At 49.7% G+C, this 27,067-nt stretch overlaps 1 protein-coding gene across 18 annotated transcripts in view; it reads left to right on the top strand.

Moving 5' to 3' along the window:
* The window catches only part of PTPRF (protein tyrosine phosphatase receptor type F), a 396,994-nt gene that overhangs the window by 309,669 nt on the left and 60,258 nt on the right, over positions 1-27,067 (top strand). For 13 of the 18 annotated variants that reach the window (XM_063344836.1, XM_063344839.1, XM_063344838.1 and 10 more), the window contains 6 exons: positions 10,448-10,717; positions 13,525-14,106; positions 14,671-14,804; positions 15,844-15,988; positions 21,184-21,489; positions 24,385-24,578. In XM_063344836.1, the coding sequence (XP_063200906.1) occupies positions 10,448-10,717; positions 13,525-14,106; positions 14,671-14,804; positions 15,844-15,988; positions 21,184-21,489; positions 24,385-24,578 (1,631 nt within the window). The remainder of the gene's footprint in view (positions 1-10,447; positions 10,718-13,524; positions 14,107-14,670; positions 14,805-15,843; positions 15,989-21,183; positions 21,490-24,384; positions 24,579-27,067) is intronic. The other 5 variants (XM_063344848.1, XM_063344847.1, XM_063344854.1 and 2 more) reach the window with 1 other exon arrangement.

The raw sequence follows: 27,067 nt of genomic DNA, 5'->3' as shown, positions 1-27,067 counted from the left end.
ATTAATGCCTTGCGTAGCACCAGAGGGTTTTCAGCACGGGACAGATGCTGGCAGTTCCCAGCAGAATTGCAGAGCCAATTGGGATAATGAACTTTCTTGTTGCTTTCAGGAAAGTATTAGCTTCCCACCCTGAAAAGCTTTAGAAATGTGTTCCTTTGTTTGAGCTAGTGATCTAAACTCTCAGACCTGTGCATTTGTATCCTGGCCACAGCCCCCTGCCTTGTTTCAGGGAGCTAATGCCCAAGAATATACAAAAGCAGAGCCTCCCGTAAGCCAAAATTCATTCTTTCTGCAACAAGCTGCTGTGGTTAGAGTATTGCTGCTGCTGCATAAGACAAGCATGTCTGTGGCGGGGTAAAAGCCAAATTCAATCAGCATGGAAGTTTCTGCCTACAGAGCACTGGAGCCATCTGACAGTCAGGACTGGCAGATGCGTCTCTGACACGGCCTCGCTCTTTGCTTCTTTGCTGTTTCAACTTGGATCTCAAAAGGAGCCCTGTTTGCTATCCTCTGGTGGCATTTCTGCCCCGACTTGACTTGCTTTGTCTCGCACATAGACTGGCATGTTCAAGTTAGCTGCCAGGCAGCTCAGGTTCGTGGGAACACAGCAGCATGCCTAGTGAGCCGTGGTATTCGGCACAGGGGATACTCTGGGTAACTCCAGCCTTAAATCCTCTGTCCCTGCATGGGGGGCAGATGTTATTTGCTGTCACTTCTCAGAGTCATTTGTTTTGTAAAAAAGCAGAAAGCCTGTTGGTAAAACACGTTTCTTAGCTTAGGAGTGACATGGGTAGAGAACTGGAGATAAGGGAGAATGTGAATGGGATCTGTAAGGAGATGAAACTTTCAATTTACCATTTATCAGGTTTATCTCAGATAAAGCAGCAGTTGTTTAAGCATTAAGTAAAGGGAAAGGAGAGAGAACTTTCTGCCCAGGTGTTCCCTCTTGCCTTACAGCTGTTCCAATATAGCCTGCTATTGGTTTTTATTCCCCATAAGCCACTAATATAATAAGAGATTAAGAGATAATCCAGCAATTAGTGACAAATAGCAGGCCCCAAACTTGTTCCTGTTTGACAGACCAGAAATTAATCTGTTTGAATTAGCGTGTTTCACATGTGTCTCCTCACCTTTCCAATTCTAATCTGAAGTGTCAACACGTGGGGAAAGCAGCTGCTGGAGCCTACTCCTGTCCATGCACACTGATGCAGTGCGATCCCTGCCAGGCTTCCCAAAACAAAGCTCCTGGCTGTTCCCCAGCTGCAGCAGCACCCCTCTCCCTGACTGTGGGCAGGCCAAGTGGCACCACAGTGAGTCCCCTTGGTATGGCAAGGGGTAGGCTCTACGGCTGCTTCGCTTCTGCAGCAGGGTTGAGTACTCCCGTAGCTGTTTCAGCATCACGCCCCAGTCTTACACCCTTCACCAGCCTCTTGCCGTTCAGTTGCACAGTCCCAACAGGTGCAGCAGGCTGGTCCACGTTTGCAGCGCTTGGAGTTTGCGTTGCCCTCTTGCCATGTTAGTGCTGCTGTCCAGAAATGCAGCCATTCACGGGTACGCCTCGTTTGCCAGAAGCGCTGTGCTTCCCAGGCAAGGGCAGGAAACAAATCCTCCCTGTTGGGAAGAGCTGAGCAGAAGGCAGAAGCCCCTTGCTGTCTGCTGAGGCCATGCAGATGTGATACGCTCCATTAGATTAGGAAATAAAGTGGTGGCTTGGGAGCGGCAATAAAGAGGTTCCCTCCCATCACAGGGTCTCACAGGATTAAATGAGCCTTATGTTAATGTTTTGTGGACCAGGAGGTTAAATCCCCTGTCTGACGCAGGCCAGAGGAAACCTGGACCTTAAGCTAGGAGTGTTTGTTTTGAGGATGTCCGGGTGGGGGTCCTCGCTGGATGTGGCCCTCGCTTAAGGGCCAGTTAAGCTCTGAGTTGGCTGGTTCTGGTCCCCTGATATCAGTTCAATTGGAAGAAATGTAAACAACTGTTTTGCTGTTCTCCTGCAAGCTCCATTACACTTCGTAGGCCACTATTGTAGCTGTTATTGGCAGTTTGTTGCCTGGTCTGTAGCGTGTCAGTGTTGGTTAAAATCCTGTCCTCTAATCGCTGGAAATGGCTGACTGTACTGTTGCACTGTATAATGCCACATGCTGTTCTCTAATTTGCAGTGTTTTTGCTGGAAAGCAGATTCCTCCCCCCACCTTCTCCTTCCCCCATCAAAAATGTGACTCATAAGCAGTCTTTAACTATCAAATACACTTCTGTATTCTCTCAGCGAGGGTTCGATTACAGCTGATACGCCACAGATCTGTAGCTGGAGTGAGGTCACTCCTGCTAGAGAAATAAGATCTCCTTTGTCTATAAGGAAAATGCAACTAACCTTCTACTGTCTCTCCCGCAGGAACAAAAACTGGGACCTGCTCAATTCTCTCTGGGTGTTTTTGTCCTTCTGATTTCTTGTCCATCTCTCGCTTGCAGCACAGTGTACCGATAAGGCTCTCCCGAAACTGAGCCCAGCTGAGACTGCGCATGTCTGTCACTTGCCTAATACCTCTCTGCTGCATTTAGCTCTTTGTTTGGAGAGGGGGAGCCGCTCTTCATGGTAGAAGATTTTCCATTCACCACTTGGAACATTTCTTTCATACTTGATAAAATTCGGATCTGCATATATGCTCTTCCCAGTGTGTGGTCGATGGGTTTAAAGTGCCTTTGCCATCATCTTTATAGCTGGAGTGGGTGCGTGGGAGAACATCAGTCTGTGTGATGGCTGAAGTCCCTTGCTCTGTGCGCGTGTGTGTGTGTTTTGCACATGTAAATGTGTCTGTGCTTCCAGCATCTGGCCCAGCGTGGGGCTGCCTCTGAAGCACCCTCCATGTGAGTACGTGTGGGACATGCGGTCCCCTCCGCCCTGCCTCCACGAGCAGTGGGCAGGTCAGGGCAGCGGAGGGGCCAGCCCTGGTCCAGGCCAGAGCGGCGGAAGTGCGGCGCTGTCTTGTCCACAACATGGCGTGTTGGGTGTGCATGGTGGGAAGTCATGGCTGACCTCTGTAGTCTTGTCTTGTCGTTTCAGTGGTGTGCGGACAGATGAAGCTTTGGCCTGTTTTTACTCTCTGTGTTTTTCCTTGTCTTTTTTTATTCCCTCCTCATCTTCATCGCACTCTGCCATCAAACAAAACAAACTTTCATCTCTCAGATCAGCGAGAAGGTTGGTCCTTTTCACTTCTTATCCATCTACAGTACGCCACGTCAGATGGGACTTTTCCAGTAGATAGAGGAGAGCCATCCCCAAAAGGGGAGGGGGCCCTACAGACTCTGGCTCCCTTCCAGGCACAGCCACAGTGTGCCTGATGAAATCTGCTTACTGTTCGCTGTGACTCTGGTGATGGCATTGATACTTTGCTTGCATGCCTTTGTTGCTTGAGATTTAAAATGCACAGAATATATTTTGCATGCAAATACCAGCCAGGGCGGTTTTGTTCAAAGCTAGGGTGGGAAGAAATGCATGCTACTGTATGTGGGGTCCTTCTCTAACCCATTACCTGTGCTAGGTGCCAGTCTAATACCTCTAAATTGCTGCTGCTTTCTGGCTGGAGGTCAAGAGCAGTCTTTGGAAGCAGGGATCAGAATGATCTCCAGTCCCCTCATGAGCTGCTAGCGAGAGTGGGTTTCTCAATTCCTCCTGTAGCTTTAAAAGTTCTAACTTTCTCTAGAGGTGAAAAGCTTACTTTTCATCTCAGCTGGAGAAGACCCCACCATGCTGCCCTCCCTTGCCATGGGGCAGCAGGGGCAGGTGGATGAGAGATGCACGGCCCTCGTGCTGAGGCAGCTTCCTTGCTCCTCGGCAGTCCCCACTCTGGGGATGACCATTTCTCCATGTTCGGACAAGGGCCGTTTGCATGAGCAGGTCTGCCTCTCCTTTCTTCCCTGGGGCTGGGTCTTTCTCTTGCTGTCAGGAGAGCAGGGAGCTCTGGCAGTGGCCCCGTCCTTACCTGGGATGGCTCAGGGAGGCCTGTGGTGACGTGCGCGGGAGCTCGTAGCCACTCAGCAAAACCTGATTTGTGCTTTGCCCCGCTCTGTCCCGCTGCCCTCAGAGAGCCAGAGGTGAATAAAGGACAGTAGCAAAAGGCGACTCCAGCTTTTAAATTAAATCTAGCTCCGGACCTAGCTTTAGGCACTCATGATTTCATGCTGAGGAAAGCTGCTGTTTTTGGCAGAAGTCCTGAGCTAGTTTCCAGAGATGACTCTTTCACCGAACAGGTACTGTGTGGGTCCGTCCCTCCACTTGTGCTGGAGGAGAGGGATGCTTGCAGCAACTCTCCAGCCTGGCGCTGCTCCCAGGTGGCATGGGGAAGAGACCCTCACTCCTCTCACACATGCCGTCAGGCAGCTGCATGAGTCGATCTTATAATCATCACTGGAACAAGTTTTAACAAGTTGTCATAGCAGTTGTTCCAGTACACTGACTTCGCTCCCGTTTCTCTCCCTGGAACGTGCTCTCATTTAGATTGTACTGAGGCACGAGGCCCTTGTTGTTTACCCTCTAAAAATAGATTTTGTAGAGGATAAAATTACCTGAGCCCAAGACAATGACGAAAAATGAGACCAAAGAAGAAAAGAGAAGAAATTAAAGCCAAGGCCCAAAGCCTCCCAGATTTCAGTGAATTTGGAGCACCGCTGTGATGGCTCAGGCACCTCTGGAGAATAAACCTTCGACAGGGCACTTAAACGTTTTAGCCGCATGGTTTAGCTGAGGGGAGGCAGCTGAGAATGGATATAAGCCAGCGGGAGCGGATAATTTCTCATTCTTTGTGTCGACCCCTCCTTCCTGCCCCACCAAAAATACCCACATACACAAATATTTAATGTGGAGCCAAAAATTAGTTTCTAAATATTCCATTGGGATTTGCCGTGCTTATAATTTGTTTGGCACTGATAATTACATCTTACATTTTTCCAGCTTTACTTAAAACTGTGTACCGCTCACCCATGCATTTAATTATTGCTCTGTGGCTGCTACAAGGTTATTTATTAACGAGTTATTTTATCTTGATACAGTGGATCTTTTCTCTTATTCCCCTCCTTAATGTTGTGTTATTTTCATCAGAGAAATTTCGGAGAGTGAATGCAAATTGCATAGCTCCACAATCTTGCTCTCCCTTACTTTGCTATTAGTATGTCAGCATGCTGAATGCTGATGTGTCTCCAGTGCTGCACCACTGTAATGATATATCCTCTTTTATATGGGGTTGTCAGCGCAAATAATTAGACCTAAAAGTTATAGCTGAAATATAATCCAAAAATGGCAAGGCCCTGTTTTGGAAATTGTCTATAAAATGTCAGCACTCAAGGATGCATTGGGAGCATAAATAGTACAGCATTGTTTGAGCACAAGATTAGACTGTAAATGCATTTTTTCTGGTTCCAATTTTTCCTCTCCTGCTGTTGATTCTGTCAATAGATTGTGAGACTCCAGCAACTGCCTTTCCATTTGAAGTCCTTCCTTAAAATGATAGCACTAGGGAGAGATGAAAGGTGTCCACAGATGAGTAAACCATGCAGACCGATGATCATGTTTGAGGATATCTCCTAAATCCACTCCTTCCTGACTCTCAGGAGGTGGTTCCTGAGGAAGGCGGGAGCTTTGGGCAGGGTAGTGTTGTGGCAAGGGCGCGAGCATGCCCCGTGCGCCAAGGATCCTCCAGCTTACCTGGCTGGAGTAAAGAAATTGGGCAGTGTCACCTTCTCAAAGACATGCTGCGGCATCACTCTCTACTATTCATCCCTTGGGAGGTTAGAGCAGAGCCCTCTGAACTTGCCTTTGCTGTGCTGGGGGCCAGGGAGGAGCAGCACAGCCCAGGCAGCTCTGGTCCTCCTTCAGAGCCGACGGGACTTCAGACTGCTGCTCCTTCATGCAGAGGAAGAGCAAAGGGGAGAGGATGTCAGAACCGTGGTGCAGGACCACTGGGACCACAGCAGCTGGGATTGCCCCAGAGAAGAGCGGAGAAGTGTGCAGAACATGGGCACATCGCCATGGGGCAGCACCCAGCAAGCCTGCAATGGGGGTGTTGGGAGAGGGAAGTTGGAGCCCAGAGTTAGGTGCCAGCTGGGCACAGTGAAAAGGAAACCCAGAAGCAAGAGCAGACAGGTAAAGGTCCCTGCATCTCTGCGAGCTAGAGGGAGGGGTGTGATCATTGTCCTTTGCTCAGCTGTACTGTGGCCAAGACAGCCAGCAGGAATAGCAGTTTGGTTTCCCCTTCCGTAGCAGCACCATGCAGTTTTGGAAGCATGAGCAGTCCTCCCGGCACCGTTGTGTTTTCAGCAGAGCCTTGCTGTATGCCAGCAATGTGTCAGCATGCGAGAGAGGGGCTAACAGCACTGGCCTGTGAGCCCTGAGCACTCATACCCAGAGCTCATAGCCTACAACTCGTGGGGGAGGAATGGGGGGGTCCCTGGTTCTCCAAGGGGGAAACGTCACCCTCAGAGGGAACCTGAGAAGTTAAGAAACAGCCACTCCTGTGGTGAAAGGAGCCGGGCAATCGATTCATGCTCTTTCCTCTCAAGGCAAGGAATGTGCATGTTAATGCATGCTAAATTATTAACGTATCTCAACCTTTGTGGCTGTTGTGTTGCCCATTCTCCTCCTTCCTCCCCACGGTCCCCCCAGTGAGTGGGGAACCAGTCTCCACACTGTCCTTTCTCCCTGTCCTGTGGGATCCAGGGCACAGGCTCAGGTTGCGCTGCACTGCTCACCGCTCTGCGGTTTCACTTCACTTCCCAGGGAATGCTCTCTACTGGGAGGCGTGCTGAATAGTGGAGCGGCACAGAGCCCTTACGATGCCTATTCTTGGGATGAATGACAATGAATCTCATTTTTGACAGTCTGCTGGTTTAACTAAACCTCTGAATTATACTATTGTCCATTGAAATCATTTTAATATTCACAGCAATTTTCCCTGTGCTGTTCTTGCAAAACCTCCAAACCACCTTCTCTGATCTTTATCCAAAAAGAAGATTAAAAAAAAAATTGCAAATTCTTGTCAAGAAAATTGTAATAAAAAGGGAAATTTCATTGCTGCAATAAATGAAGAACAACAAAAATTTCTGGAGCACTCAAGGTAGCATCATGGGCTGTGCTAGCCCATGTGATTTGACTTGTAAATTGGACAGAAATTCTAAGAATGCTGCTTTTTGAGGAGTTATACTGATTTGAATTATTACCAGACTCTTATGCTAGAAAAGCAAGCAACTTAAATCATTGGCTTGAGCCTGAGGAACGTGTTGATGGTGCTCTGCAAGCTGCTGTGAGAGCTCTGCCAGCTCTCACTAATGCTAACTGACAGCATCTCCCCTTCTCCCTCTGTACTGACTGGGACGAGATGCTGCCAATTATCCCCCAAGAGGATGGGAGACTGATGGAGCCCATCCCTTCCTTCACACAGGCTCCTGCCAGAGTATCGTCTGGGCCAGATCTCTCACTGAAGGCATTGCCCTGACCCCCTCCTACCTCCTGTGTTGAGAGCTGACCCCTACACGTGGCATCCATTTTTAGCAGCTGTGGTGCCTTGGGCACTGTGGCTCTCCGGCATGGAGCAATGAGCCCATCTTAGCAGCTCTGCTGGTGTGCTAATGAGGGGAGGCCGGCTCAGCTGTTTCTGGGTTGCAGAAATACACCACAGAGGCCTGTTTAACCGCTCATCTGTTGCCAGGCTTGATAGCTGAGGCCCTGCACAGCTTCTGGGCGTGCTACAGTGTGCAAGAGGCACGGCCCATGTCCAGGTCGGCAACACTGCAGCCTGGCCACCGTCCTGGATGGTTTGATCTGCAGGAGAGTTTTCCTTGCCATTCATCCCTTCCCTAGGCACATGGACATGCCAGCCACCTCTGCTGCTCCTCTGTGGGTAGGGCAGGGAAGAGCCACTTCTGAAGGGACTCAAGCCATTCTCTTTGCCCTGCAAAGGGCTGCCGAGAGAGCCCCCAGACCCTTTGGAAGTGCATCTCCCCTGTACTGCCCACAGGGGAGCAGGGGATGGTCGGCTGCTGGCTTCCCCAGGGAGAGGTGGCTGCAGCGCCCACAGGCACTGCCTCTGCAGGACACATCAAGGGAGACACAGCACTGGTGGGGCTGGGCATGGCCCCAGGAGCACCCTGAGAGCAGTGCTTGACACAGGGACGCAGTGCAGGGGAGTCTGCAGCGGGCTGGGCTGTGCTGCTTGTGGTCTCACAGGGCTGGGAGTCAAAATCTGATTGTGCATGCTGGGCTCTGACCTTTCTGCGTGGCCTCTTGTCCTCCAGTCTCTTCTTCCTGTGTCCCTGTATGTGAGTTACGGTGCACCTTCCCTCTCCCTGTCCTGCCCTCACTCTGCTTTCTCTCTGACTCCACAGTAGCCGCCAGTGCCTGCCAGCCTGTTTGCTTGCTGCATGTACGTGAGTGCTCTGTGCACGCCCATGGCTTTATCCTCAAAGTTTGCTCTTTTTTATTTTAACGCAGTGTGGGTGGGTGGGTTTGGTCCTTGGATGGGGACGGAGTTTGAACAGCTTCTACCTGAAATAATTTGGCGTCATGTTCATTGGAAAACGAAACCTGACTCTTAATGAATGGTGCTGGGATGCTTTGTTTGGAAATACACACCATCATGTTAAACCATTGCCATGTCCATCAGGTTAACTCCGTATTCTCATGACTGTGTAGCACTTGGGTACACTTTCAGTTCTGTCTCATTTGGGGAGTGCTGCCCCATCAGTCAGGTAACGCCTCACTGGCGATCGCTCATGTAGCTATTGATTTGAGATTTAATAATTGATTACAAGAAACAACCAGCAAGACTTTGGATTTAGACATTCAACAAAAGAAAAAAAAAAAAAGCAAAAAACGGCAAGTTATCCTTCCGCTGGCTGGTAAGGAGCTAATGAGCCCTGTTTTGTCACTAAGACGATGTGTAGTACACACACGGTGTTGACAGTATTGTCTAATTTATCACGAAGTCTTAGCTCTGTTGTACATGCTAGCGTGGGGGCTTCCGTGTTCAATCTATTTCTGCAAGCCTGTTGGTTTGGGGATGAATCATCAAAGAGAGCACTAGTGAAATTTGATTTGGGGAGAGTCAGTTTGGCAAGCGGAGCTGACATCTCTGTGGCTCGCTGGGCTGTCAGCGGCTTTACTGTCTGCGGAGACACCGTGGTGGCAAGAGCTAGGCCAGCAGAGCCATGTCCCCCCAGACCCCATGGGGCCGGTTGTGCCTGCGGCATGCTGTGAGCCGGCACCGCTCAACCTTCTGCCTGATTTCCACCTGCCCCAGCACTGCGGCGCTTGGCTGCTCCGTCAGCCCGATGCACTGATGGAGGAGCGTAATTGGCAGGGAGAGGCTCCTAAGGAGCTGGTCAGTCGTGAACCCAGCTGATGCTCTGGACTGCCTTTCTGGTGGAGGAGGCTAGAGGAGAGCAGGGCTGCTGGGCAAGACACGTTCGAGCAGTTTCCCTTTTTAACTACAGACTAAAATGAGCTTGCCCAGAGGAGACAAAGATTTACTGAGCACGGTTGTTTCTCTACCCTTGCTTAAATAGGCCCATAACACTAACCCTGAAGAAGGGGCCTCATTTCTCAGTGTCATTTTCCTGACGGGAATGCATATGGCAGGCAGCTTTAGAGCTTTATTGTAGCTGAGAGTTGCTTACAAATAAGTCTTGAATGAAATACCCAGCAAGGGATTGATATGAAGAGAAGCTGTGCAATGAAATAAGGAGGAATACATCTCCCAAAGTGCTGCCACAAAGGTGGGGAGGGTTCTGCTGGCCCAGCTCTCTTCTGTCAAAATGGATATGATCTCACATCTGTCAGGATTAGTTCTCTCCTGCCCAGCAAGGTGATCCGTTCAGGCCCTGACAATGTCATGCAGCTCTGGTGACTATTTTTTCTGAGCCAAGGTAGAACCTGAGTTACATTTTGAAAGGAATTATATTTTATTTAGCAGCACACGTGTGCTAATTCAGAAAGAAACCCTTATGCTGCTCCTGCCCAAACCCTGCGAGGTTTAAGGGACGAGTTTCTTTACTCTAGAGCTAATAAATTGAGCAGGTAATTCCGTTTTGCAGAGCTTCAGTGGGCCCTGCACAGAGAGAGTGTGTGACTGGCATTTGTGCATGCTCTCTAATTAGAGGGATGTAATTTAAATGGAGGAATGTTTCATGTTAGTAATATGATTTCAAAAGGCTATGTTTGGAGGGAATGGATTGAGCCATCCCTTAATGAGTTCTTCTAATAAGATGCCAGTGGCTAAGGAAGGAGAGCAAAGTGTGTGCAATTTGGGAAAGCAGTGAACAGCTTTTGCACTTCATTTTATCTGTCCCGAGGGATAGACAGGCAAAAATGTTGAACCCCCTTCACGTACCCCCGCAATGCAACTGAGTTCTCTCTGCTGGTTCTGTGACCCTACTAGCTGTCTCCTCCTTGTTTCAGTGCGGCGTGTTGCTCCTCGATTCTCTATCCCTCCGAGCAACCACGAGGTGATGCCAGGGGGGAGCGTGAACCTCACATGCGTGGCAGTAGGTGCTCCGATGCCCTACGTGAAGTGGATGGCTGGTGTGGAGGAACTGACCAAAGAAGATGAGATGCCCGTTGGTAGGAACGTCCTGGAGCTGAATAACATCGTGCAGTCTGCCAACTACACCTGCGTGGCCATCTCTTCTCTCGGCATGATCGAAGCCACAGCCCAGATCACTGTCAAAGGTAAGGAACTGCTCCTTGTGGTGCTCCTACTTGTGTTTCAATGGTGTAGCCCTTTGCCAAAGTGTTTTTGGGTGCACCCAACTGACTGCAGTCTCCTGTGACTTTTCCACCTTGCAAGGGAGGCTCCCAAACCCACAATTTGGTTTTTTTCATGCTTACAGTATAGTATTTGCTTTTGAGATTGTTTCCTCTCTCCCTACATGTGGCATGATGGGAGACAGGCTTGTGTCAGGCTGGGTCCCTGTTATGCCACGAGGGAACCTCATTGAGTCTGTGCTCATCCTAGCAATTTCTGGCTTGTTCTGTGCATCAGCAGGATCAGTTCAGCACAGCAGCAGGCCACGGGCTCTCCTGGGGCAGGGGTCTGTGGATGTCTGCAGTCAGAGGGCCATTTGCACAGAGGTCTTCTCTTGCAGTAAGGGCAGGACAAGAAGGTTAATCCCAGCAATGTGAAGTACCTGTGGGTCTTACGAGAACGAGCATCCTGCCCCTCTGCAGGGAGGACGTACACATGTTCATTTTTAAATTATTGCATATTCCTCTAACAATTGTCTTTTTTCCCTTACTGCTCTGCCTCTTTACCATTCTCTTTCTTTTGTTACTGTCCTTATGGTATTCTTCCTGCTGCCGTTTCACTGGTAGCTTTGCCCCAAAGAGGACATTACTGCTGACTGCGGACCATTGGGTACAGGGCAGCCTACCCAGACAGCTCCCTAATGGGAGTCTGAAGTACGTGTTCTGCCTTTCCCATCTGGGGCGAAGCAGGTCCACACTATCCCTTTCCTCCTCTCCTTGCAGTTGATTTGTAACTCAGGTTTCTACAGATATGTCATCTTTTGAGTCTGTCTGTTCTTGCAAGCCCCCTCCTGCGCTATGGCCACCTTTAGCAATGGGTGTTCACTGCTTGAACAAACCACAGAACTGAGTGTTAGCCCTCTCTGACCTGGAGATTAACAGAAAATTCTTTTTTCCCTGATGCTAGTCAGAGGATGCTTTTAACCTTAGCCGCATACCGCTCCCTTTACTCACAGTGCCTGCTAGTCAGTACCTTTTCCAGCTCCCGTTTTCTTACAGAGCATAGGGGTTGCCTTGGTTATAGTACACAGCCAAGAGTGTACAGAAGAAAGAAGCATGATGGGGTGGTGTTTTGGACATGGGGGCAGGAGGTGGGAACTGTACTATTGCACTGACGGTTCCCAGTATTTACTGCTTTGTACCAGGGACAACTCTGCCTCGCTCTCTCTTTAGCTGACATGATGCCCTCTGCCACGCCAGGACTGCAGAGGCCCCCAGGACAGGGAGCGGTCTGCTCAGCTCCTTTAGCCCTCTGCTGTCCTCCTTGTTTCTCTGTCTGTCTTTTCTGCATCTTCACTCTGGATATCTTACTGACTCTGTCCCTAACTCCTTCACCTGGTGTTGCTTCTTCTGCACTTGCTGGAAAGTAGACTGTTTGCAGGGCAGACAGGAGAAGCAAGATGACACAGAGCTGATTGCAGTAAGCACATAGAAGGTACCAGATCTGCCCCTTGCTCACATGCAGGCTGCACACCCAAGAGCTGGCAAGAGTCAAGCTTGTGGCTTTCCAAAGGAAAGGATGGACGAGTGTCATCTGTCCTTGAAAGCCTGAGGGAGGCTGCCGATTTCTTGAATGTTCTAGGAAATGTGTTGCTTCAGGCTGTAATATTGGGTGGGATGTGTTTGCCCTCCCTGAGTCCTCCATGGGAGGGTGCATAGTGGGTTGCATGACCTTCCCTCCCATGCCAGCTCAGCCATCACCGATTTTCTCAGTATTCATGTTGCAGTAGCACTGGAAAGGGCGTCCTCCCTGGCAGTCAGAGCAGGCATGTTCCTGAGCTAAAGAGCCTGCACTCCTCAGCTGAACCATGTAGAAATCGGAAACCTGATGGCTTTGCCAAAGAACGAAGCACTTGAGGATCTTAATTTGGGATGAGCATTTTTCCTGGTTCCTTGTCAAGCACAGCTGCATTACATTACTAATGACTTTAACTAGAGTGGTTCATAGGAGGTTTAAACTTACTGTAGACATTGTCTTAAAGTATTTGTGTACTCTGCAAGTCTCGCTCGCGCTCATTCTCTTTTTTTGTTCTTTTGGGAAAATGGCAAATCTGGAAATGTTTGCTTGCAGTAGTTGCGTTCGCATTAACACTTCAGAGATGTCAGTGTCACAGAGTTCTTGTGTAACGGTTTATTGTCTGGTTGCAGTTTGACACACCACCCAGTGAAATAGTGGATGTGAAAGTTGGTAATTTCTCTGGCTGTATCCCTCCTGCATGTACTGTAATACTTACAAGGCATTCCCCCATCAACCCATCTAACAGCACTGTCCATGAATTCCCTATGGCCCAAGATGCTGTCTCTGTGGAACCAGGAGCAAAGCTCCAGATTACCTGTGTTGCTCTGATTGCTTTACTGTATCCCTTTGTAAATCAGCTGTACACCTGGCTTCTGGGGCCAGCCCAACCCAGCAAGCACCTTCCCACTGCCAGCTGAACCCCCATGACAGAAACATTCCTGCATCCCCGTTGAATTACCTTTATTTAGCCTGCTGCTGGTAAGTGCGTCAAGCACGTCTAATAACATGATTGCTCTGTTTATCCTTCCATTAAGAACCACTTCAAGCAATATATGGTAATATAAAAATGCATGTTCTAGAGTATGAAATGATTTCTGCCTTTTAAAGAAGAATGTTAATGGGAGGTGGCAGCTCCATTTTTATCCCCGTGCACATTGCAGGGTTTGAGCTGACTGAATTATTTAAATCACACCTCTCTGCCTTCCAATTGCAGCACTGCCAAAACCTCCAACAGAGCCATTAGTGACTGAAACGACAGCTACCAGCGTGACCCTCACCTGGGATTCGGGCAACTCCGACCCCATTTCATATTACGTCATCCAGTACAAGGCCAAATCCTTGGAGGGTCAGTTCCAGGAGGTGGATGGTGTGGCAACAACCCGCTATAGCATAGGTGGGCTCAGCCCCTTCTCGGAGTATGAGTTCCGGGTCATTGCAGTCAATAATATTGGCAGGGGTCCCCCCAGTGAGCTGGTCGAGGCCCGGACAGGAGAGCAAGCTCCTTCAAGCCCACCCCTCAAAGTCCAAGCACGGATGCTGAGCGCCAGCACCATGCTGGTCCAGTGGGAGCAGCCAGAGGAGCCAAATGGACAGATCAGAGGGTACCGCGTTTACTATACCACCGACCCACATCTGCCTTTGAGCATGTGGCAGAAACACAACACCGACGACAGCCATCTCACCACCGTGGGGAGCCTCATCACAGGGACCACGTACAGCATCCGCGTCCTGGCCTTTACTTCGGTGGGCGACGGGCCCCCCTCGGACATCATCCAGGTCAAAACACAGCAAGGGGGTACGTATGAAGAGAGGTGCTGCAGCTCCATGTCCACCCCTGTGGTGTGCGGCTCAGCCATGTGTCTGATCTGCACCAGGAATTGCAACTGCACTTGGTGCTCAAATGGCTGAAATTGCATGTCAGAGCAGCATCCCCACCCCAGCCATCAGATTTAAGCTGTCAGCTTGTCCTGGGGAGTTGGTATCATTCTCTGTACAAGTAATGCAGCCCTCAGTTTTGTCTGGGATATGATGGCTAATAATGTGACACGAGGTCCTGGTCATGAACCTATGCAACTGTGCCAGGCCCTTCTGAGCTGTGAGTGCACATGTGGAAGGAAGGAGCCGGGATGCAGTCAGGGTCTGGAAGTGTGCGCAATTCCCATAGTCACCTGCCTGGGTCCCAGAGGTGCTTGCTTGTTACCTGTGCTGTTCCTAGAGCAGTGTATGGGGGAGAGGGAGGAAGGGAAGGGTCCAGAAGGAATGAAGGAAGATCCTCGCAAGGTGAAACAGATTCTGCAAAGCTATGTGGCTCCCCACCCTTCATCTGCCTCCTGACACTAACCATGTGTTTGGTCCCCAGTTCCTGCCCAGCCAGCTGACTTCCAGGCAGAAGCAGAGTCTGATACCCGCATCCTGTTGACGTGGCTGCCAGCCTCTCAGGAACGCATTACCAAATACGAGCTGCTGTACTGGGAAGGGGAGGATGGCACTCAGGTGAGGATCCTGCCTCTGCGTCAGCAGCACTTAGGGCTGGACATCACAATTCAGCAGCTTGGGAAAGGTGTCTGCTTGAGCTGGGGTGGCAATGGGACTGTTTCTTCTCCATGTTTCTTCTGGGTAAGTGATAGAAGTATGGCAGTCTCTGTCTGGCTTCTGTGTAAGTACCCTCAGCAGTGCCTGTTGATGCCCAGCAAAGTAGCTAGTGACTGATTTGGGACTGGAAAGGCTCCAGAAAACCGCGACACCTTCCTTGAGGCATCGTTTCTGATGGTGCCTTTAAACAGTTGTGCAGGCCAGTAGGGCTTCCAGGTGGGCCTGAAATAGCCTCTAAAATGTGTCTGCAGATCCAGGACTGGTTACACTTAAGGAGCAAATTGAGGGTGGCCTAGAGAGAGCTCTTCCATGTTTACTGTCAGGGCCCTAAAAGAAGTCCAGCTCTAAATATATCAAAAATAGTGCTGGCTGCAGAGCAGCACAGTGAGAACTGTGCCATGGCAGCATCACAGTATCCCCTGGTCCGCTCCTCCTCCTGCTGTGTTTATAGTGGTATGAAAGCTGCCAGAAATAAGTGCTCTCCAGGTGAAGTGGCAGCAAAACAAGTCCTTTACCAGCACTGTTAAGGTGCATTAGAGATGCTGACTACTCCAGGACAAGGGCCTTACTCTATTTCACAGGCAGATGTTGTCTGTTTGGAGGAAACAAACTCATGTGTCCTGTGTCCCTTGTCTGAGCTGTATAGCCAGACCCAGCTTTCCCACAAAGCTGTCAGACGGTCAGTGCAGTCTGGACACGAGATGGTATGGCCTGGCTTTCAGAGAGGTCTGCTTCCCTGCAGAGTCCTTGTATTTCACCTGGGAGGCTCTATGCCTTGGGGTCCTGCAGGACTGCAGCAGATGTGGCAGCATGGCCGTGACTTTCTGTGGGGCCAGAATGGGTGATGGGCTGTCTATTCCCTTGGCATTGGGAGCTGAGTACCAGCTTTTCTGTATTCTCCAACTGCACCAAATAATCTGTGTTTCCCTTTATTTGCCAGCAAAAGGTGGAGTTTGACCCAACATCCTCGTATGCTGTGGAAGGTCTCAAACCAGACACGCTGTATAAGTTCCGTCTGGGTGCCCGCTCAGAGCTGGGGGTAGGAGTCTACACCCCCACAATCGAAGCCAGAACTGCCCAATCCAGTAAGTGTCTGACACTCTGCACTACTGAAGAAAACGCAAGAGCTGTCCAGTTTCCATTGCCTGGGCACGGAGTAGCTCAGTGCCTCTGCCCTTGTGGGTCTGCAGGGATGCCGGCATGCAGTTTGCTAAAGGGTATAACGGGAAAAGTCAGTTGGGGTTTTGGATCAGGGCTCTTTGGCAGAGGGGGTGCACCCAAGTGGTAAGTTCTTTCTTCGTGTCCCTTTGATCATGCTGTCTTTTCCTAAGGGTAGATTCATAAAAACTGATGGAGGAGTGAAACAGGCTGGGAAATTGCTTTGGAGAGATTGATTTGAGTGGGCTTGTGCATCTCTCTGAATTCACTCCCATGCAGACAAGCTGTCTGGACAGGCAGCATATGGGTGTTTGGCTCTAAATGTGACTGTCTCCAAACCATTGGATTTTCACCCCTTCACTCCCCATTCCAGCTGCCTTGCTTCTGTGGGAGTCTATCCCTGGTCCATACACTTGATTGCAAGGTGAGGCATCCTTTGAGGCCAGATGTGCCGGTGGCTATCAGGCAGCTGAAGGAGTCAGTTTGGGAAAGTGGCTATTTGCCTGGGTTGTGTGAGCAAGTAAGGCTGCTGCTTCTGGGACTGCAGCGCTAGGGGAAACCAGAACAAGCTGCAGCCGAGTTAATAGAGAGGCTAGATAATGAGGTGACCCAGGCAATATCACTTTCATCCTCGTCTGCCCCGTGTGATCACAGAGCAGGAGTTCACATTGCTCTGATTGGCAGCTCAAAGTGCTGTGCATAAGCAGATTAGGGCTATCAAAGGGCCCTGCGATAAGCTCGTTTTCACTAACGATTTTTGGGCTTGCCATTATGCAAAGAGCATTAAAAGGGGGAAAAAAGACATTTCCGTTAGCACCGTCTGTCTGGGATTTACTAGCTATGTGGGGTGAGCAGTTGGCAAAGGCAGCCAGCCTTCCCTGCAGGGAGGGTGCCAGCATGCACAGCAGCTGAGAGCCTGAGATGGCCATTAGAAAGGAAGCTCAGGCAGGGAAGAGCAGCTCTGCTCACTATTGGAACGACCTTCTCTTTGAATAAAACTCATCTTCATTAACATATCAGTCGCAGGGATTCCTCCACCTCGTTAAGTGAGGTAATGGTGTCTTAGTGCTGCACGATAGACAGGTATGAAAATGGAGAGAGGTTCAGATCATGCAGTTATAAATATTTGAACACTGAGAACAAATTCTGGGTGTGGGGATTTGTATACCTATTTCAGATAGCTTTTGTATTGATAGGCAAAGGTTGAAAAAACTCTGCTGCCACTTAAATTAATTCCATCAGTGGATGCTCTTATCCTTGAACACTTAATCAGAGACAGGTCCATGCATAAATGAGTCCTTCAGAGTCTCGCAACAGTCCAAGTAGAGAAACCTTTGCTTCATGGACTCTTCAAGGCAAACATCTTCCCATGGTCTGCTCCACATGGTGTCTGCTCACAGGGGATCTCATACAGATTTGTTTTTAAGGTTGTTGCTTCACTGACCAGTGGAGCAGTAGCTGACTGGTTCTGGCATCTGTTTAGTAAGAGAGACGTGCACAGGTTGGAAAAGATTTGGCCAAAAGCCACAGGAATACCTTGCTTTGACCATTGAAACCCTCCTTACATTGAGGGACCTAAGAGTTCTTCAATTTATCCAAGAAGTGACTGGGCCTTGGCTTACAGACCCCTGAGAAGATTTCTGATGGCACTCCATTCTATGAGGAAAGTCCTTGGCGGTTACTACTGGGGTATTCAGTGAGGGTGACAAACCACTAGCTGAACAGTCCCAGCACAGAGTGGATTCTTGGGTGCTGGGGGTCTCAAAGTCGAGTAGGTCTTTCAGAAAGCTCTGCTTTAGCTCAGCAGTTGTGTGCACAATGCACAACTTCCAGGCAGAAATTCTCTGGTCTGCACGTAGCAACACCTCACATTAGATGGTTGGATCGGTCCCCTGTGGCCTTGGAACTTACTAATCTAGAAACAGTGTCACTCCCAGCTTCAAATTGGTCTCCTCCCTTCACTCTTCCATTTGATTGCCCCTGTTAGATCTTGGAGGTTGACATCTTCAGGTGGGACACAAACTGCAGGACCAGTCAGACTCCTGCTTTCCAAAGAGCCTGTCTTCAGGCTCTATTCCAGTCCCTGACAAACCAGTCAATGGCAAGGTAGGAGGCACATCTTTGCTAATGAGTTGCTAGTGGGCTGGAGAAGGGCGTCTGTGTTGCTGCTTCTGGCTTTTCCTGTGACATCCCTGCTCAGGAGTGGTAGGGATGCTTGTCCAGGAAAGCCAGAGGGATGCAGTGCCCCTTTGCACCCTTCCAGCAGCACAGCTTGGAACCGCATCTCCTGTGAGGAGACAGCTGCCTTCTGGGCTGTCTTCCCTGCTAAGCTGCTTGCTTAGTCGCTGGGCACCCTGCAAAAAGTACAAGCAATGCTGTTTTGACGGCCTGAGGAGCACGGGGGAGTTTTCCAGGAGTGCCTCAGGCAAACGGAATGATGCAGGAGAGGAGCGTCAGCTCTGTGCCCATCAGGCCTCAGCATCAAAATGCCGTTCTCGCTTGAAATATGAAGGTGGTCTTGAGGCTGCCTTTTCCCTAGCTTAAGGAGTAGGTGGGCTGAATGGGTGCGTGGGGCTGCTGTGGGACAGCGGGGGAGGCCAGTGTGAGCCGCCTGGAGGCAGCAGAGATTTGCACAGTGTGTGTGTGAGTACATCTGCGTGTGTGGGTGCATGCTGGCTACCCGGTCTGCTGTTTCCTGGCCCCAGGAGGGACACTTCCACTCTTTGTGCGTTTTAAGTTGATCCTGCTCATGTTACCAAGTTTTATTTTGCTTTCTTTAAGTGTTAATCTGAGTTTTTGCCTTGAACATCATGTGTGTGACTCTTACCCAGTCAACGGCCAACATTTGACCTGCCCGTGCTGCCATACAAAGCTGCCTTTGGAGAAGGAGCTCACTGCTGCATCCCAAAGGATGCTGTGGAGGCCCAAAGCCAGAGCAAGTCTCTTCTGTGAAGGGCCTCTCTGCAGACAGTGGCAAAGGAAAGGCTTGCCAAACTCTTTATGTCTCACCTGTCCCTTCTGAGGGATGCCTCCAGGTGCTGTGTCTACCTTATGTCCTCCCTGAATTCACTCTTGATGTTGCTTTGGTACTGTATCTTCCTACTCTCTTCCCTGCCACTTCTCTGCTGATTAACCAAAAGAGTGTGAGGATTCTTTTTCTACCCCTGCTCCTTTCCGGTATACCAGATGGCAGGGCCGATCCCGCTCTGCCTCCCTCACATAGGCAACTGTTTGCTTCCACACGTTGCTTTGACTTCTCTTTCCTCCAGTGTAGCTCCCATAGCAGGAGCCTGATGCTGCTCAGGCATCATCTTTTCCATCTCCGTCACTGCCCACTCTCCCTCCATCTTTCCTCTCTCCAGGCACCCCAGCACAGGCACAAGGTTCCAGGCCCCTGAGCACAGAAGTGGGCACTAACAGTTACATGAGCCTGCAACTGCCTTTGCAAGAAAGTGAGCCTTTTTCCCAGCAAGCAGAGGTCACCATTAGCATTGGGAGGTCCTGCTGTCCCCAGCTTTCCCAGATCTTCTCCCACTGCCAAAGTGTGCCCAGCAGATGCAAGGAACGATTGTTGGGTGCTTTAATTATCTGAGGTCCCTGCTGCTATCTGGAGTAATGTAGGTTGTGGTCGCCTTTGTGCAGGTGGTGAGCAGGCAGGCTTGTCCCTGTGCCCCAGGAAGGCTGGCTCTGGTGCTGATGGCTTCAAGGACTGTGGCATGGGGAAGGGCACCAGTCTTTTTTCAGGTGTTTCCAGGTTTCTGAATGCAGTGAAGAGTGGAAGCAGCCTTTCACCTGCCATAGCAAAGCAAGATACCTTCTACTCCATTATTGCTTGGCCAGACAGCTTCCTAGCCTTAGAGCAATTGTGTGTGCTTTTTTTGGTTATGGTGCCCTGCCCTCTCTGTTTAGGGCTCTTGTCTTCTGTGCAAGCAGAAAGATGCACCCATGTCCCTTGTGCCTTCCCCGACCAGGTGGGCTCCCTTCCTTCTCCAGGCTTCCACCCTTGCCTTCTGCGCAAGCATGCTGTCTGCAGCGTTCCTGGACAGTGAGGCCAAATGAGAGGGGTCTGCTGCTGCCATGAGAGGGCTCCCATGCTGCTGGGGCCCCGTTGCAAAAGGACAGCAGTTCTGCAAAGCTGGAGAAGGGAATGAACCAGGCAAGTGTCCTGGAGATGCTCTGCTTTGTCCAGGTCGTCTCTCCTTTCCCGATCCCTCTCTTCCCCCTCCAGATTTGTTTCGTTCCTCTTCCCCAGCAATGCTGTGTGGAGGAGACTGCTCCTCATCCTGATGAGAAGCGTCTGCTGTCCAGATCCCATTTCTCCCCCTGTGGCCAATTAACATTGCTGGGGCTTAGAAGTTAATGCAAACTGCAGGTAGTTTTTTTGCCTGGGAGGGAACAAGACCTGCCTGCCTTTCCCTGTACAGCTCCACAGGCCAGTTTGGTGGGCATGAAGCAGTTAGTCCCAGGTACTAGGCACACGTGCAAAGCAGCACAACCACGTTATCTATCTGCTGTTTCCACATGGTGACTGGCTCCCACCTGGGTCAGGGTGCTGCTCACAGCTGATGGTCATGATTTCAAGCCCTGCCTGAACACACTCCAGCCAGCCTCAGTCACCTGCTTTTCCTACCCTCTTTTGTTTCCTCCACTTGTCTAGGAGCAGGTTTTTGCAAGCCTTCATACAGTCTGGTGTGTGAGCTTCCCCTTCTGCCACTCTTGTCTTCTGTAGCTTCCTACCTCTTCTGGTTTCCATCTGCTTCAGATCTTCACTGAAAGCATCTTTCTTCTCCCTACCAGTCTCTCTCTCTCACCCCCCACCCCTTCCCTTACTGCCATTTGTTGTGTTTGATAAAGTGAGCGTCCAGAACTGCTTTGGGAAGATGTATTCTCTGATGCAGAACAGCACTTCTGTCTCCGTGCTGTTCATCAGGCTTTCAAATACAAATTGCCCCTAGTGCCATCTTTGATGATCTGCGAGGAAGGCAGGTGGTTGTCCAGGAGGCTACTGGCTGAATTTCCATGTGTTCAGTGCTCAGTTGGCTGGGTAAAAGTTCCCTGTGCATTTTGGTTTGTCCTTCCACTCATTTCCCTTCATCTCCCCACTTCATTTATTTATCCCCAGCCCCCTCCGCCCCACCCCAAGAAGTCGAGTGTGTAAGCACCAGCTCCACTACCATCCGGGTAAGTTGGGTGCCACCGCCTGCCCAGAGCCGCAATGGGGTCATCACCCAGTACTCCATTGCATACCAGGCAGTGGAAGGAGATGACAACACCAAGCATGTGGTGGATGGCATTGGACGTGAGCACTCCAGCTGGGAGATCAAGGACCTGGAGAAATGGACCGAGTACAAGGTGTGGGTAAGGGCTCACACCGATGTGGGGCCAGGACCGGAGAGCATCCCCGTGCATGTGCGCACGGATGAGGATGGTAGGTGTTACTGAACAGCTGCTTCATCTACCATCTTGGGGTAACCAGGACTCTCCTAGCTGGAAAAGGGGGGAAAGGGAGTGGGGATATTGGCCTGGGAGTGCTTTTCAAGCAGGACTGGAGGCTGTTGGGTGCAGTGCTTTCGTCAGATGCTCCAGGGAGTGGGTCTCCACGGTTGCCCTGGAGTGGGCTAGGGAAATTGCTCTGCTGGCCCTTGCTCTGATACAATGGTTGCCTCCAGGCTGTGGATCAAATGTCCTGGCGTGGTCCCACAAGGGTCCTCTGTGTGTTAGCAGTGCTTCCTGCACGTGTGAGGAGGCGATACACTGCTTTGCCATTTTGGCTTTCTAGTGTTTGTTGGTGGTTTCCATTTTACTGAAGGTAACGTGAGTTCTCCCGGCCAAAGGCTTCTCTCACATTGTGAGATCAGGATTTAAAGTTTACTTATTGACCTGAAATCCAGCAAACTAAAGAGGAGAAGAGAAATCCATTTGAAACTTGTAGATATCACAGGAAAGCTGCTTCCTGCCACGGCTTCCAGGCAAGCCACAGCTTATATAAATCTGCTCTTCTGCTCAAGAGTCAGAGTATCGCATGTACAGAACACTTTACTGGATACGACAGCTTTAAAGAGAAATTGCTTTGTATTAGCAGGGCTGTCAGTTATGTCATCATGACTTAAGCCATTTCCTTTGAAAGTGCCAGAGCTCAGGGTGACAGTAGGAGCTTTCCATGGCTTCATGCTGACCCCAGAAGCTGCAGATTTAATGGGAGAAGAGATGCAGCATCCAGGCAAAGAAAGGGTGATCTCTGCATTGCCCAGTCAGCGTAGCAAATTGAAACCAGACATGTTACAGTTTCCTTAAATGGGCTGCCACTGTCCCCCACGTCTCCGTGGCTCTGGAAGTGGCGTCTGGGAATGCTCACTGACTGCATTCCTGGGCTGGCAAACACATCTGTGTGTGTCCCGCTGCCTGCATTGTTTGCTTCAGTTCTCATTCAGCAGAGTTGTTTGTAGCCCAGGGGAAGCTGCTACCCCAGAAATGTCGCAACAAGCTCTCTCACTTAGTTTTCGGGCACCATGGTTGGACATTCCAGCTTAGCTGTCAGGAGTGATTTCATATTCCTCTGACATGCTGATGCTCAGTAAGTACTCATGATGAAGGAATGAGGAATGCTAAACTGTGATCTGAAAACAAATGGAACTTTCCCTGTTTGGGTCTCAGATGCAGCACACGCTTCCCATAATGAGGCAGGATAGCGTTCCTCAAAACACTGTGGTCTGCTCACATACACATCTTTTCATGTTTCTGCAACATCCCTGTATCATGTCCTGCCGAGGCCTCCTGCCTTCTCTTGCCAGCAGAGCTTGACACACAGCTTCTGTCTGGTTCTCAGGGAGTATCTTGTTTTTTGCTTGGACTCCCACCTGTGTGTGTGGGCAGGTGTCTTGCTAGGCAGGAGAGCCCTGTGGCTTGTGCAAGGTCACTGCACTAAGTGAATTGTGGATTACGGCGTAGGCTGCTCCAGCCAGAAGGTGGTAACTATTCAAGCACAGCCCCCTCCATTCCCATACCTTGAGCTGGTCTCATGGTGCTAAAACGCTCTATTCCTCCTTTCTGTATTTTATTTAATTATCTACAATTAAGAAGGACATCTGGGGAAAATAATGAATTGCCCTGCGGCTTAAAAACTGTGCTTACCTGCTGGGTAGGTGTTTCTTCCCATCTAGTTGGTTGAAGTAGCAATACTCATTATGTCTGCTTGTCAGCTATCCATCCCTAATTATCTAATACTGATTATTTCTTGCCGTGTTGAGAATTGGGGCATACGGGGTTCCAAACCCCTGGATTTTCCCAGGCAGTCGAGGGTAGAAGGGGTCCTGTAGTAAAGGCACTAGGGTGGAGCCCAGGTCCTTCACTTGGGTACCAGGCATTCGCGTAGCAGCGGTGTCCTCCGCAGGGAATGCACACCTCTGCTCCCAGCTACTTCACACGGAAGGAGCTTTCCAGGAGCAACTGAGAGGCTAATTTTTTAACATTGACATTTTTGTCACAGTCAATGCAAGAGCAAAAAGTAATAAGGAGGTGATTTTTCCAAATGGTAAATAGGGTATAAATACATTTTTAAACTGGCCTCACCTTATAAGAAAATTGATATTTTCTGGGCAGTGTAATTTTTCATTTTATTATCAAAAAGCATTCAGCTAGCCGTGCATGAAATACAGTCCCCAGAGCTGTCACAGTCCCCATGGGCCCCTTTATCTGGCTGAGTTCAGTGACTGCTGTCTCTGAGCTCTGGGTTATTGTTTTAGGATGGTGCTTTTCCCCTTCATTAACCTCTTGCTGTCACAGGGGAAGCGCACGTGTGCACTCTGGCTGGTGGCAGGTACCAGGGCTCCCCGCAAGGCAGGCTCGGCACCCAGTTGCGCTACCTGGGGCTGTTGGACTGCTTTTAGATGTACACAGAGGGATCTGAGAGGAGGTGTTGTGACAGGCAGGATGCAAAGAAGGCTTCAAAACACCTGGCTCTGCCTTAGGGCACCCTGAGCTGCAGGTGGTTACCATATTCTTTATATTCTGCTCTATTCTTGTATTCTTTTTTGCTCCCTTACTGCTGGAGACAAGAACAGGATAGATGGACCTTGGCTCTGATCCAGCACAGCGGCTTTTATTAGGGGTGCTCCTGCATATCACAGTCGTGCTCTTTCCTACTGAAAGTAGCAAAAATGCTTGGATGCTGGGAAAGGGTCGGCTACCTCCTGGGCAGGTACAGGGAACTTGTGCCAGCAGGGCTGTCCTTGCAATGAGGTGGAGGGAAGGTAGCAAACGAGTGAGACGTAGTTGACAACGGTTGCGTGGTACCGGCTAACTGTCCGTCCTGTGTGTGTTACAGTGCCCAGTGCCCCACCACGAAAGGTGGAGGTAGAGTCTGTGAATTCAACGGCCATCCGGGTGAGCTGGAAGCTGCCCATCTCCAACAAGCAGCATGGGCAGATCCGTGGGTACCAGGTTACGTACGTGAAGCTGGAAAACAACGAGCCCCGAGGGCAGCCAGTGATCAAGGACGTCATGCTGTCAGAAGCACAGGTACAGTGTGGGGACCACGGGCTGGTGGGCATGGCACCTTCCTCCTCTGCAGAGGGCCAGGCTGGCTGGATCCAAGTATTTCTTAGACTCCGCTTGTGGCTCCAGAGCGTGGAATTCAGCCGTGCCTGAGTAAGGCAAACAGTTTATCCCTAAAATGTGGCTTACAGGCGAGTAAAAAGTTTAATCAGGAGAGGACTGATGTAGAAAAGATGATGTATTGGGTAATGCTCCTCTCTTAGCCCTTCTCCAACATGTACATCTTTCTGCCTGCTGTATCTTGTGCAGACTCCAGCTGGAGCAAATTATGTTTTGCCAGTCAGGCTATAAACTGTCAGAGAGTTTTAAATAAGCCTTGAGTCTGCTGCTTTTGTGCTGTTGACTGTTCAAGGCGAAGCTTCTCTCTCAGCAGAGTCCTCTGGGATGCTGCCAACTTCTGGGGCAGGGGAGTGGCTCTGCACCGTTGGGTGGGCACAGCACGCCACGCAGGGCAGCCCTCCTCTGGCTCAGCAAAGCCTCCCTTCCCTCCTGCTTTTGCAAGGCAGGGACTTGATCTTGCATTACCTCTTGAAACCAAACTGTAGGTAAAACCAACTGACTCTGAGAAAGGTTGGAGGGGGGAAAGTGAGGTGCAGGCCCACATCACCTGTAAATGACTTTGCCCTCTGCAGTCTCCATGCAACAATCTGCTAATATTTATGTGATCTTCTGGATACCTCACAGGCTGTGAGCTGAGGTCCCATTCCCACACAGCGCTCCAGGCATTGGTTATGCACTCTGCTCAGCCCAGCAACGTGTAGTTGCCTCTTTCCCAGGGTCCAGGGAAGTTTTTGATGCCCTGTCTGTGATGAAATACCACTCTTCTTTGGAGCAAGGGTCCTTCGTCCTGCGTGACCCATGCTGTTCTCAACAAAGATAATCGTGTAAATGAAGTACAGGATCTGCTGCTGTTGGAAGCGACGAGTAATCGATTCAGAGCTGGCTTGCTTGAATGATGCCCAATATAAATACTGGAGAGCTGCAGCGATTAATTGATCTGTCTCCTGAACGCAGCTGTGAATCATTTATACGTTTGTCAGTGGGGAGTGCAGTGCACAGAGGCGGCTTTACTCCCCATTCATATTCTGAAGGATAAAACTCAGTAATAACGGGGAAGGGGAAAACATTAAAGACAGAAGATGCTTTGAGGGTCTTTGCAGTGTTGTCTGGGGCGCGTCTCTGTTTATGTTTCAGATGTAGCTTTATTTTAATCGTTAGAAAAGCTGCTTACTGCCCTTTACTTATTCCAGGAGGATATAATCTTCTGTGTTGTTTGTACAATTGATGCTGTGTTGTTCAGCTGGAGTTTGGAGTTAATGGGTTGGTCCCAAGCGTAGGTGGGCGAAGTTGGCAATGTTGTTCTTGTTGGTGTTTTCAAATATTTTATGCTTGCCCAGCCAGTTCTGCTTTCACTCCTTACTCATACATTTCAGAGAGAGAAACCCCATGCTAATGTGCAGGAAAGAGGATGCCAGAGACAGAAACTTTCCAAGGAGTGCTGGATTTTGCATTATTTTGAATGTGTGCATCAAGGAGGCAAGTTGCTTGAAGTTTCCTGGCCTGTCAGACCACTTACCAGTCTTTCGTATTTGGTGTATTTATGTGGGAAAGTTTTTGATTGCTGTGATAATTATTTTTTTTCTGGTGTGTATGGAGCTGAACTCATCCACTGTCATTTTTGGGTGGAAGTGAAGGCCAAAAGATAGTCGCAGAGAAGTGACTACTCTGAAGGAGTCATGTCACTTGTTGGCATAAACCCTGCAGGGAAGAGGTTTCACTGACTCGGCAGAAGAGGTCTTTATTTCCCAAAAGAGTGAGAAGCCAGGCATGACCTGTACTTGTGATGAAATACATCTGCTCCAGAAGCTGAAGAACCCTGTAAGAGCTGCCATCTTTCAGTACAGCAGTGCGTGTCTTTGCAAACAGACGGATCAAACTCTAATGAGTAGTCTTGGAAGAGTTATTTTCTATGGAAGAAAACAAAAAGATTCACTGGAACCCCTGTCCCTGAAGGTCACAGGATGAAGATGGCCAGAATATAGCCACAGTTCAGTACTCATAAACATTTATACCAGTGCACAAGGAGAGAATTAAACTGGTTGAAAATCTGGGTTCAGAGAAGAAATTCTCTGGATATGTAGACAGAGCCCCTCCTGCCTAGCCAGGCTGTCTGCCGATTTTGAGTAGGTATGTACCACATAATCTGCTTCCTGCAGATGGTATGAAGACACTGGTATTAAAGCTGACTCATGATTTTTCCTGATTGAAGATGAGAAATACAGAGAGAGTAAACGAAGATGAAAGGAAAAAGGAAAGGGAATGGAGATGTTAGCTATGCAGATAATATAGATTTCTGAGTTTTCAAAACCATTTGAGTGGAAAGGACTAAAACATCAGCAGAGAAGTGGGGGCCCTGGTGCTGGAGAGATCACGTTTTACTTTACAGCCTCCTG

Source organism: Chroicocephalus ridibundus, chromosome 8, assembly GCF_963924245.1.
Source record: "Chroicocephalus ridibundus chromosome 8, bChrRid1.1, whole genome shotgun sequence".
In the NCBI taxonomy this organism is placed as follows: domain Eukaryota; kingdom Metazoa; phylum Chordata; class Aves; order Charadriiformes; family Laridae; genus Chroicocephalus; species Chroicocephalus ridibundus.
Note: the sequence above shows the minus strand (reverse complement) of the source record. Positions and strands in the feature narration are given on the sequence as shown.